Source organism: Solanum pennellii, chromosome 11 (assembly GCF_001406875.1).
Source record: "Solanum pennellii chromosome 11, SPENNV200".
Taxonomy (NCBI): domain Eukaryota; kingdom Viridiplantae; phylum Streptophyta; class Magnoliopsida; order Solanales; family Solanaceae; genus Solanum; species Solanum pennellii.
Genome location: NC_028647.1, coordinates 2,600,798 through 2,613,994, shown reverse-complemented (window position 1 = coordinate 2,613,994; position 13,197 = coordinate 2,600,798). Strand labels below are relative to the sequence as shown.

Below are 13,197 nucleotides of genomic sequence, written 5' to 3'. Positions count from 1 at the left end.
GCCGCTCCTATACACAAACAGCCATCAAATGAGAAGGATTGCTCAAACCTCCATGTATGAAGTGCGACATCTTTCATATGTTCTTTCCAGAAAAGTTTGTACATAGTTCACAAGAGCAACAGCAAACTTTGGCATTGCTTGTGCCCATCCAAGCACCTGTATGAATGTAAACATTTAAATGCTGGAGACTGATTCAAGTAAGAAACTGGAAAAAATATTAACCAGGCTGATGCACCCCAAGGAAAGAAAAGACGAAGAGCAAATCAAATTGGAACACTAGAGAAATCATAAGAGGACAAATAGAACAATGTCTTCACTTGTATACAGCAATTTATGGTGTTAACATCGCTCATACAGCATAGAAATAATGTCTTCACTTGTATACAACAATTTATGGTGTTAACATCGCTCATACTTACTTACAGCATAGAACAGATCAACTAAGGCACTTGACCGTTCGAAAATAATGAAATTATAAACATAAAAGATTTATCAGAAAAAGTAATGAATATGTTGTACCTCTTTTGCTAAGAAATCTATTGCCAAAAGTCCTTGCAGGATTGGCCGACCTTTTTCAATCAATGGGGTATAAGATGTTACAGCATGCGCGCGTGGACGAAATGCCGCTGGGCCTATAAAAGAACTTTAAGCATCACAACTTCATAGCCTAGCATCGATTTACATAATTCAACAATGTATGCAGATTTTATATTTTGAGTGCATTTGAGGAAAATTGTGAATTTTAAGCATCACCATTAACTCCATCTCTAAATATGGTCTAGCTGTCAGGAGAACAGAATAATTAGGTTGTGTAAAACCAGTTTAAAGAAGTCTAGCTGATTTTTTTTGTTTTGATAAACGAGAAATCCCTAGGGAGCAGCCGCACACGCTCAAAACTTGAGTTTTACCAACAGACATTGCACATTGCAACTTCTATAAATCTCATTAGCTAGCATAGAAATGTAGCATGTAAAGAGACTTGCTTGATATTGCCTGCTGTACAGCTTTCCGATAATCAACAAACATTGCAGGTAAGAAGTGATCCTTCACAAAGTTCTCCACAAATGCCAGAAGTCCATCATTCCTGCAATAATTATACGTAAAAGTGAATGAAGAGTACAACAACCCAGTATAGTCCCAAAAGCGGGGCCTGGGGAGGCTATAGTGTACACAAACCTTACCACTACCTCGAGGAGGTAGAGAGGCTGTTTTCAAAAGACCCTTGGCTCGAGTAACAAAAACCAAAGCAGCTAACAGAATAATACAGAAGTAAAGAGGACATAGAAAATAATAAGGAAAACATAACCTAACATACCAAAGAGGGGCAACAACCATAACAAACTAATGTTATGAATAGTAAAAAAAAAAAGGAATAACAGAAGTCATAAGATAGGCCAATTTCAAGACAAATGCTACCACTACTACTGGTAAAAAGTAAAAATCGGGCAACAGATACAATGCACCAATCTATCCTGCTGGGGAATAAGACAACGCTCAACTACCTACTAATCTTCTACCCTAATCCAACCTCCATATACAATGTATAATAATTTTTAAAATAATAAACCAAACATCCAATAATAAATAATCCCTACAAAATACTTAGCCCATCATTATAATCCTTGCATTATTACTCCTTGTATTACATCTCTTGCATAACAATCCCTACATTACTAATCTCAACATTACATCCTTGCATAATTACTCCTTGTATTACTTCTCTTGCATTATAATTCCTATGTTACTAATCCCCACATAATTTGCTTCTAGACCAAATGTTCCCTCGGTGAATATAATCAATCCATCAAAATTTGAAGGAAAATCATACAGGTTTCAAATAACATACAGAGGCAAGAAATTCCTCCATAACACTAGGAAAATTCTTTTAATACTATAAGAGAAACATGGAAATGCAAACAGTAATCACCAAACAAAAATATGATAAATCATTAACTATTTCTTCAGTAATTAGATTTCTCTCTACCAAAGCAGTAGAATTACCAAGGCAAGATGTAATTAAGCCTTGTTTCCTTTTTTAACTTTGGAGGGGATAGTAGACAAATCATTTCGAGGTGGGATCCATGTGAAAAAAAGGCTACTTATCATCAATGACCATTACATTTCACATAAGAAATAAGAACACAATCCCATCAAACAAGATAAGGTACAAAATATTCCAGCTTACCCAAGTTGCGAATACTTCTGTGGCAGCATGGAAGCGACTTTATCTGTAAACTGTTGATAGAATGTTAAGTTATATTAGTAGAGAGATTTCCAGTACTATTAGATTGATAATAGCATTATGATTAGATCAAACCTGAAGAACAGGTCGGTATATAGAGGCTGCTAAATAAATTCCCTGCTCAGGTAAAATAGTTGATGTACCATAACCTTCTTGGAGTACATTGGAGCCTCTCTTACCCCATCCTTGCCTAATGAGGTCAACCCCTGAGTTTAAATTGTTATAGAGTTAAATCATTCAGCTAAACCAGAAAAGAGATGAAGGTGCAGTAAGAATCTTTCTTGCCTGCTCATTAGTTAAATAGCAAGATTGGTAGGAAAATAGACATGTATGATGTAACAGAACCCCAAAAAAAACGAATCTAGAACTCAGTATACTTTGTTGTTTTGGTAATTCTCCTGACATACCTTGATTTGAAATGGATACAGTAGCATCTGTGAAACGAAATGCAAATGTTAGACCATCTTCTGACCCATCCCTGAAACAAATAAAAATCAAAGATGGTCCATGATCAACTACAGTGAAAGTTAACACACAATAGCAACTAGAGAGAAAATTGACACATGATATCTAACAGAACAAAAAGTAGTGGAAAATGCCTTTTCCATACAACAACAACATACCCAGTGAAATTCGTACCCCTACCTCATGGAGGTAGAGAAGCTATTTCCAAAAGACCCTCGACCCAGGTCGCATATCAAAGCAGTATGAAAAGAAAATACACACGTAAAGAAGACATAGTAAATACTAGGGAAAGCCTTACTTAACATTTATCAACAACAAAAAAAGGATCAGTAACAACAACAAAATAATGTGATAACCGAAGCATCAGAAATGAAATATTTTCTTTTTTTGAAGTTGGTAACAAGTTGTATTAACAGTAAAACTGGGCTACAAAAGGAGCTGACCTGTGATCTTTACAAACAAAAGTTTACACTTTTTCCTATTAAATCTACCAGGTCACCTATCTCTACCCCCCCCCCACACACACACACATATATTTTGATTACACCAAAAATAGAAAAGACTAAGACAATTCATCCTAATTTTCTGAATCTGCTGGTAACTCAAAATATCTAGAATTCTTTTCCTTTCATATTATTCATCATACACAAGTGGGGATGATCTACCACCACTTTTCTTCCCTACACTCTTCCAGCATCTGAGATGTTCTATGCCATAAACACGAAACATGTGCCACAAATTTGAAGACCTGTTCTTTAAAATTTCCCTTTGGTCAAAGCAAGTTTCCTTGCCACCAACCAACCAAAACAAGAAATCTTGAAAGGTATTTTTACTTTCCAAATGGGCCTCCAGGGCCAAGACCCAATCGAGGGGGGAGCGTCCAGTAACAACAGACTTAACAGAGAAAGTTCCTGTGTTGTTCAATCTCCATTTGAGTCTGTCAGAATAAGCAGAAGTTCCTCTAAAGGAACCTAAGAATAGGAACATGTTGGTTAGGCTTTCCATTTCCCAGCCATTAAGAGCTCTTCTTTTCTGAAATGAAGATCCAGCCTTGAGGAATCCAAACTTGATCGACATGTATTTGAATATTAGTCAAGGATATCGGCTATTAGGTTATTATGGCGTGATCCTCCCAAAAGGTAGTCTTTACCATCACAAACTATGATCTACATTAGCCCAGAATTCATGCCATTAGTTTCTAACAGATCTTCAAACACCGGTACCATATGGACCCTGTGATCCATTGAGTAAACATCCCATATTTCTGAGAGATGAATCCTCTCCATAATGCATTATGTCCTCTGAGTTGAACCTTCATAGCCATTTCAGCAACATACTTTTGTTGTGCAACCTCAAATTCTAAATCTCCAGTCCACTCTGCTTCTTGTTCAAAGTGAGTGAGTCCCATTTGACCAGGTTGAAGCATCTCTTTTCCTTGTTAAAATATCTTCTTGGTCTGTCAAACTTTTCCTCTCCTCCTCTGGGAATTGGGAGGAGAGACATAGTGGGAAGAGCATCCAAAAACGAATTAATACGTGTAACACTGCCACTAAAGGAGAGGCATTGGGTTTTCCACCTAGCCAACTTTTTGACACATCTCTCCAAGACTTCATTCCAGATCTCCTGTACTTGTTTTTGGCACCTAGAGACAGCCCTAAGTATTTAGACGGAAAGAGCCCAATTGATAGCCTATGTTCCATGCTAGATTCTGAAGATCATTGATTTGATTAACCGGGTAGAGTGAACTTCTGCTCCAATTAACATGAAGGCCAGACGAGACCTCGAAGATGGTCCAAATTGCTCTGGGATGTCTGATCCACTCCACATCAGAATCACATAAAACTAGTGAGTCATCAGCAGACATGATGGTGAGTGATTTCTAGACCAACAGTGGATTAAGAGCCAAAACCCCTGATCCGTTCATTAGTATTTATTGTCCTAATCAAGTGATTAAGACCTTCCATAGCAATCAAAAATAAGAAGGGTGACATTGGGTCCTTGTCGAAGGCCCCCTTGTGATTAAAAGAATCTTGCTGGACAACCATTTATGTCCTTTCTGTTTTAATCTGGAATCCACTAGCTCACTAGCCCAACCAAATACAATTTGCAATAATACAAAAAGATGAATGATTTAAGTTTATGAGTAGTTGCCACTTTCCAGATACTCTACGAGAATTGGGCTACATCAGTTAGCATCTAGGCCTTTCCAATTTAATTACAAGTGTAAAGAGATAAGTAAAACAGGACTTGACTAGTTGAAGTCAAGTTGACTGAATGAACGCACATGAATTCAAACAATTCCTCCCTTAACATAGGAAACACCCCAAACAAAAGAACAAGAAGAGAACAACCTATAAATAAAGAAAACGGGAAAAGGGAGCAAAAGTAAACAGATTTTCCATTTAAAGATTAATTGAGTTAAATTAAAATATAAGAAGACAGGAAAGTAAAATAACATAAAATATAGAGATCACAAGCTTAAGACAACAGTGATAAGCAGTCCATTAACTTGCCTCTTTTCCTTTGAAGGGGCCTTGCTTGCAAGTCTTGCTGTTTGGACAGCAGCATCTGCGGATGCAGCTTCTGGAGTAGCTCGCAGGATCTCACATATGAGTTGTTGGCATTCACTCTATTTGCACAATAATGTTAGTGAATTATTTCTATCATCCATAATCGAATAGGCACTGCTTTATTACTACACCATTTATCTGTACTCTAACCAACTAGAGAGATCTTGGGCATCAGAATGCAAATGATTGACAAGGAAGAAACTGACCTGTAAGACGGTCAATGAAAAGCCAATGTTATACCCTCCAGTGGCATGAGATGCATCTGAATCAGGGTTCCAACTGATGTCTGTAGGCATAGACTTAGGCGTGTTCAAGTCAATTTGTTGAGAGCACTTTGACTCGAGAAGTTCTCCAACAATAACATGGTTCTCTGAAAATTGTTCGGTTGAAATTACAAACCAAAAGTAAAAGATTCTTGAGCTGAATGCAGAGTACATGAAGCAAAATCAATAAGGAAAAGAAAAGGCAAAAATGACAAAAGAAACTTGCAAGACCTTATTTCTTACCAAATATATGAACAACAGCATCAAGAGTTGAATCAAGGAGTTCCTTTGCAGCAGCCTGTGCTGTTCCTGTAGGAGCCATGACAGGTGAAACAGGGCTGACTGCTAGTAGCACTGCGAGATATATCCCATTTTGATGCTTCTGTTTTGAAGACTGAAAACTCTCCAATTGCCCTTTAAGATAGTGAAGACCTGTAATGGCTGCTTGAGCAGCCTGGCCAATGCGAGGTCGTGAAGCATTTTCTGCATGAGCTTTGATCCTTGTTGTGATTATTTCATGAATAGTAGGTCGTAATCTTTGGCTGTTGAAACAAATACAATAAAGATAAAAGTAATTAGAGACTGCATATTCAAATACCACAAATGAAACATGAAGAAGATAACCTCTATACAGAAAGATAGAAACAAATGTAAGACTCAACCAATTCATCATGAAAAGTATACAAGTGTAAACATCACAATTTAGAGCAATGATCGAATCATAGTTCCCATTAGCATTGTATGCAAGCATAAACGGAATGTGTTTATTTGCTAATACGATGGGCAAAAGAGCAAATCTGGCTTAAGACCATGAGTGGCATCTATAGTTGACATGTTCCTGTATTGAAAAATTGGATCTTAGCCAGCTTGTGTACTAATTTAAAAGAGGTCCTCTGTCTCTCAAGTGTCCAGCAGAGATTTACGAACTTCCCTAGATCATTTCTGATGGAAAATTGACCTCTCCAATTACAGATCATCCTTTAGGTTAGCATCTATTTGCATCCCACAGCCTACGAGGTTATTCTAAAACATAGCTCTGCCCGGAAAAGTTGAGAAGTATGCAGCAATCAAATCAGAGCTTTGCTTCTGATTGGACCAACAGCATGAAAGATGAGAACTAACCAAATTATGGCGCCTGCTGCTGCAACTTTCCCAAGCATGCAAAGACACTCAACCATGGTCTGCAAGTACTTCACATGCAATGGAGCATCAGTTTTCCTGACTGCTTCCTACATTTGAGATATATTGGAGCACATTAAACTCTTGTGAATAACTATCAAAAATTTAATATTGACAAGCACACAGAAGGCAACTTTATATCAATCAATCAACTATGCCACAACCCAAACTAGCTGGGTTTGGCATCTTTCTTACAACAAATTCATCTGGTGTAGAATCTGAAAGCCATGTCGGAACTTGATGAGTGATAATTTTTACATCCTTCGAAGCACCATCAATGCCATTGATCCTTGAAGAGGTAGGATTGCCATCTGACACAGTATCTTCACCATCATCATCATGACCTTCTACTAGGGAGCTGCAAATAAAGCAGAAGAGAGGAACTCAGTTGCTATCACTTCACTTGTACCAGAAAGAGGAACGGATGCAGAAATCTACCAAAAAAATCATAAAGCTAAACTATCACTAAAAGGCGTTTATGTAGGATGCTATCGAGTTCACTTAAAGATGAAAGCTATGAAGAGGTAAGTTTAGAATCACAGGTGGTCAGCTTCAATAATATTGAGGATGATATTACCAACAGAACCACATCACTTAAAATTTTCTTTTTTGTCTTACCTGCCATCAATAGAGCTAGTTTTGTGAGATCCATCCCCAGCTCCAAATGAACCAAACTGATTGTCACCTTTTAGTAACCTAGTTCTTCGAGAGAGAGGCTGTGAGTTGTTCATGGACAATGGTACAGCTACAGTGGTTGGTACTTCATCATCTCTTTCACTGATACTGAAGAGAGTTGAACTGCAAAAGGAAGACCAGTGTTGAGCAAATATAAAGCAACATCTGAAATTAAAATCTAAATGAAAGATATGTGGCTCCTCTCAACAGAAAGTTGAGGATAACAAAGTACAAGAAGAATCACCTCCAAGACCGTGCTTCATTAATTGCAAGCACAAACAGATTATTTAATCACCCAATTATGTATCTCAACAAACAGAATATCGAGTTGCATTGCTAGAGGTAGCCTCAGCTTCAATATTTTAAGTGGATAAGGACAACATGATATATGTATATATATCAAACTTCAGATTCATTGATAGAAAAAAAATGTCTCCAATGAAAGACTTGACATGTATACAACCTCAAACAGCAAGAAGGGTTTTATAGACCAAGGCTATTTAATATGTACCTGTATTCACCCTTATTATAAAAAAAGACTTGAAGTGTATACAACATCAAACAGTAAGAAGGTTTTTATAGACCAAGGCTCACTAATATGTACCTGTATTCACCCTTATTATAAAGATGGGCATGCAGATCCTCCAAGACTTTATAGAAGAGAACTCCTCTTAGCTTCGTCAACTCAGATCTGACATCTTGTAAAGCACCAACCTATGTGATGCCAACAATATACAGTAAGTACATTAAGCCATCCTTTGCACTAAGTAAGAATTGGCAACAAAAAATGTCACAAAAGATTATTGCTAAAAATTTGTTTATCAACTTGAAATTGGTGTTGCTGTGTCGACCATAGAACAAGAAGCTGCCTCTTTTAACAAAATCAGTTTTAACATACAAAAAATCGACTACTGCAAGTCAGAAAAAAACTAAGTATGCTGAAATTGTGTCCACAGCTTCTTTCAAGCAGCCACAGGTGAAGTGTGAAGGTAGAATCAGTTATGAATGTTTTAATTAACCCACCGTTTGTAGACCCTCTCGTTCAAGCATAAGAGCTGATTGAACATGCAACTGCACGGCAGCATAGAATTGCTTTTCATTGATCAGCTTTTCAATACGAGCAGGAACCTGAGGTAGAAAAGACAAGGTAATGCATCAACAAGAAAGAAGATGTGAACACCTACTAAAAACGTCCTATTTTCTTTTTTCTTTTTTTATAATGGTGAAGTTCAATTCATATAATTTCACCTACTACCCTCTTACTCGCACACCTATAGTGTCAACTTTTGGGCGCAACTAGACTATCCCACTGGTAAACATCCTCTCGGCTCTCATTGAATCAGATAAGTAATTTTTTCCACCAAAACTTAGGCGGATGGAAAGAAATCACCTAATTTTTTTCTCTCTCCACAGGAATTGACCTCCAAGTCTCACCCTTGGATACGCTGAAAAGGTCCTCTTATAGCTTCACATTTATAGCACGGAGCGGCAGAGACACAGATCAGCTATTTGATAGTTTGCTTTATCGACAAACTAAAACAATTATTACTCTTTATGGGATATTGGAATTCCATGTTTTTGAATCCTTCAATTGCTAAGAAGTACAATCCAACTTCAGATGTCAATGGTTTTTGGCTTTTTGGTGCGACTTTCAACATGTAAAGGATGACGACATTGTGCTAGATTGCATCAATTCAGGACAGGATTAGGGTTTTTTGTACAGATAGGAACCCATCTTTTTGTTTTGCATAAGGGGATCCAAAAGCATGTCAGCGCAAGCACTGTCTTAGTGCTTGGCTATTATTTATAAAATCCTTACCTATTTCAAAAAATATATATAATTTTCTGTTTCTGAGACGACTTACAGATAAAAGACCATATTATCTTCCAAACAGAGCAGTTTAGACATTTTTCTTGGTAACAAGAAGTTTAACCATTAATTTCAATGCTAGTATGCACCTATTCATTCTTAACATAGACAGTGCATTGCAAGAAATGCAGCACACACAAGGCTACCCTTTTCGGAAAGCTCCGCAGGACCACCTACCACTATCCCTTCCTGATTAGCAGGGACTGGAGCAAGAATAATAGCAATAACACTAGTAGAAAAAATATAAACGAAGATAACTGACCTTAGCTATGCCTTCTATTTGATCTAACAAGGAGATAATATGTCGCAATGTAACAGACCGATACCACAACTGATGCAACTGCTTGTTACGGGCACCAAGAAGCTTCTTTGCCTCCGCCAAGTCACCTTTTAAAACCCCAATACTTTGGGTGGATTCACTGAATAACCGCAAAATCTGAAGGTAAGGTAGAATCAAAGAATAAGATGAATATCCTTTGATATATAAGAATAAGACGAATATTAAAAAGCCAAAAGAAAAACATAAAACTACACTTCAGCACTGGCTTAGACTAATTACGTACATAAACAACATGCCATGTTTCAGAACGTGCTGAGAAACACCCTCTTCTGTGCTTACTCCAGAAGTAGCATCAACTTACCAGATACAAGAAATGTTTGGCTAAGCTGATCAAACGGACTTAAAGGATCCTTCCCGCTTATTTATGTGTTTGTTAGACACTCAAAGTGTTTATAAGACAATCAGCCTAAAGTCATAATCTTGTCATCCCCGACTCATAGGGTTTCAGCTTATAAGCACCTTTGGTTTGACAAAGTTTTTTAGTATTTTTTAATCTTTAATATTTTAACTAATTCCCAAAATACCTTTTCCAAAACAAAACTGCTAACCTCCTCACTATCCCATATCATTGTTCCTCCTTTTCTTGCTTTTTATTTTTTTGAGAAGGTAACAATTTGTAGTATAAACTTGTACTTAGGTAGTACTGAAAATCCCTTTACAAAAAAATAATGAAAATGTAAGAACAAAAACAGCAAGCCTAGCATGATTCTAATACTTCCTAGGATTGTTTCTGCATCTATAGGGAAGTTTCTCTTTTTCTTTATAAAGGGACTTCCAAATTTATGATTTTTGTGGAAATGTTAAGGGTATTTTAATCATGTTAACAAAATATACCTTATCGGCAACTTAAACCAAACGCAACAACTGCTTATTATCAGTTTCAACACGTCTATCCAAACACATAAATTGTTTATTTATAAAATCAGTTTAGGCACTTGAAACTTATCGGTTATTTACAATCAGCTAACTCAATCACTCTAAATCATTCTTTATTTCACATAACAGCCATAGAGGAACTGTAACAAGACCTTTGAACGTTTGCCTCTTTCAGAAAGACCAGAAACTTAAATTCAATTGATTTCAGACTGTGTGAACTTAACAAAATATTTAGGTAGGTTAACTTTTACATTTTTCTTTTTACTACTTCAAAAAAAAAAAAAGATTCACCAAATTAAGTTACAAATAGAAGAGACAACATCTATCACCAAGCACCTGATTTTTTGTCTAGGATCTAAAACAGAGACCTCTACAACTAGCATTAGGTTGTTAACTCAGTTGAAAGTGCAACTCTATGCCAAGAGAAAACATATTGATCAAAGGTATATATAGAATACAAAAAGAGGTTACTGTTTTATATAACCTAAAAGCTAAATCAGAGCACAAGGTTTTTCTGTTCAAGAAAAGAGTAAGTCACTGTACATTAGAGAATCAGAGCTCAAGGTTCTTTAAAGCGAATCTCAAAATAATAAATGTTAAAGGATGGTCAATGAATAAACATGTTCTAGGGCCAAGCAGTCATGTATCCTGTAACTAGCTTAAATAGATAAAGCTACGTCACCCATTGCAATTTTTACCCTAGCAGCAAACGGGAGAACAGTTCCCTGACAATGTGATAACGCATAAAAAGGTATGCAGAAAATCAGAGCCTGATAACTAGACCTTATAAAATAATTAAGAGTGTCCTTTTACCTATATTCTCCAAGAATAATGCTAGTCAAAATATTTATAACTCTCAAGTCTCACCATGGTGAGGGAAAGAATGAAAAATTTGTTGAACTATTCTAGCTTATGGCTCTAAAAACATTTTCTTGTTTCTCTTTTCTTTTTTTTTAAGGAACAGTTACTTCTTGTTCCAAGCTCAAAATTATGTTGGCAGACAGCATTGGTTAGAGATGAGAATAGCAAACCAATGAATTTTACTTTTTGATAAGACATATTGAGGAAAATCATCTTCAAGTTTCATAAGTAATGGATATATGGTTTATGTTTTTGGATTCTTGAATAAAGAGTATCTTTCATTTTAGTATATCAATAAATTACTACTTTATCACAGAAAACAATTTTTTGGGTTATTGTATTCTTTAATTTTCTTCCCTTTTTTGGACTAAGGAAGAGCTAATGTCAAACTCACTGCTTTAACTTCTTCTTCTTTACGATTTTTTTCTAGAAACAAAGTAACTTCTATTGACAAAAAGAAAAAGATAAAAGAAACCCTGTATGAAGGATTCAAGCACTGGGTAGGAGTCCTATTCGACAAAATCAATTCCATTATCTATACATGTCATTGGCTGCACCATAAATATGAGGAAAGTAAAGATGACGGGATTTTATGTATCTGCACTAGTTAGCTTTCTTTCCCTGTTCATATCTTTTTCAATTCCTCAATGTTTAGATCAAAAAAAAAAATACCAAAGCAAAAATCAGAAGTGAGTGCGCCTATCTCTTTCTAGGACAGTTCACATAAATAAACATTTGCTTGAAACTAGAAATTTGCATATCTAGGAAATTCACTATTAAACAAAATCAACAAATAAGGGACCATGTAAAAAGACACCTGAGAATAATTTTGAATAGCTTTATTAAAACCACCATGGTAGGCATGCACTACTTCATCCACAACTTCCTCAATAATCTCACTTTGCTCCTTTAAGACTTGGACATCACCTTCACGATCTTTCGAGGTTAATATACGAACAACATGAGGCAGTGAATCAAAGCGAGCAGCAGCCCAGTTTTCATCTACTCTAGCAAGTTCCTCCCTCAAGTACTGCAATTACCACAAAACATATGATCAAACAAATGCTACAGAAATAACCAAAGATTTAGTAATAGATACAACCCAATTAATATATATTTCAGAACAAATTACTAATAGGAAGACCATAAGCTACTTACTAAAAACACGCCACAGAAATATCCCAAGAGTATCATAACATATAAACCAGAATTACTATAATTTCATTACAAAGTTCCCAAAATAGGAACAACTCAGTAATTCATCACAGTCCACAGAGCATATGATCAAAGAAATACTACAGAAATAACCCAAATTTCAAATAAAAAAAAGATATATAAGCTATATACTCTTACATAAATAACAGCTGCATCCAATGTGCTCTAACTTTCAATACAAGTTACCAGAACAGAAAGATTCTAATCTAATTAAGGTAAGAAGAAGAAAAAAGGGTAAGCTGCAGCATGTGATAAAGACTAAAAATTTTTAGTTAAATTCATCAAAATTCCAAAACCCAACTGAGAAATCTCCAATTCCAGTGAAAATTCAAGGTTAAAAATAAGAAATTGAACTCACCGATTTGTCTTTAGGAATGGGTAGTAGATCAAATTTCCCCATCTCAATATACTCAACTGTACGAAATCACCAAAAAAAACAAAAATTGAATAAAAGGGGTCATACAGACAATTCAAATAGCTCATAATATGAATCTAAATTGTGTAAATTTCGCATTTGAAAGAAAAAAAAGCAGTACCAGAGAAGGATATTGTTCGGATCTAAGAAACAGTACGAGAACTAAATTGATCAAACAACAGTGAAACGACTGATACGGTGTGCTGGGGTAGGTGGGTGGGTGGGG

The 13,197-nt window shown here is 36.1% G+C and overlaps 1 protein-coding gene across 1 annotated transcript in view; it reads right to left on the bottom strand.

The window, feature by feature from the left end:
* LOC107004660 (exocyst complex component SEC8) overlaps nt 1-13,197 on the bottom strand; it is a 17,707-nt gene extending 4,510 nt beyond the window's left edge. The window contains exons 1-18 of the mRNA XM_015202952.2: nt 13,093-13,197; nt 12,915-12,970; nt 12,159-12,371; nt 9,527-9,700; nt 8,418-8,522; nt 7,999-8,108; nt 7,338-7,517; nt 6,915-7,077; nt 6,663-6,769; nt 5,784-6,082; nt 5,484-5,647; nt 5,221-5,336; nt 2,650-2,720; nt 2,318-2,448; nt 2,186-2,235; nt 984-1,084; nt 520-632; nt 49-156 (exon numbers count right to left, since the gene is read on the bottom strand). Of these exons, the coding sequence (XP_015058438.1) occupies nt 49-156; nt 520-632; nt 984-1,084; nt 2,186-2,235; nt 2,318-2,448; nt 2,650-2,720; nt 5,221-5,336; nt 5,484-5,647; nt 5,784-6,082; nt 6,663-6,769; nt 6,915-7,077; nt 7,338-7,517; nt 7,999-8,108; nt 8,418-8,522; nt 9,527-9,700; nt 12,159-12,371; nt 12,915-12,956 (2,247 nt within the window). The 5' untranslated portion in view covers nt 12,957-12,970; nt 13,093-13,197. The remainder of the gene's footprint in view (nt 1-48; nt 157-519; nt 633-983; nt 1,085-2,185; nt 2,236-2,317; nt 2,449-2,649; nt 2,721-5,220; nt 5,337-5,483; nt 5,648-5,783; nt 6,083-6,662; nt 6,770-6,914; nt 7,078-7,337; nt 7,518-7,998; nt 8,109-8,417; nt 8,523-9,526; nt 9,701-12,158; nt 12,372-12,914; nt 12,971-13,092) is intronic.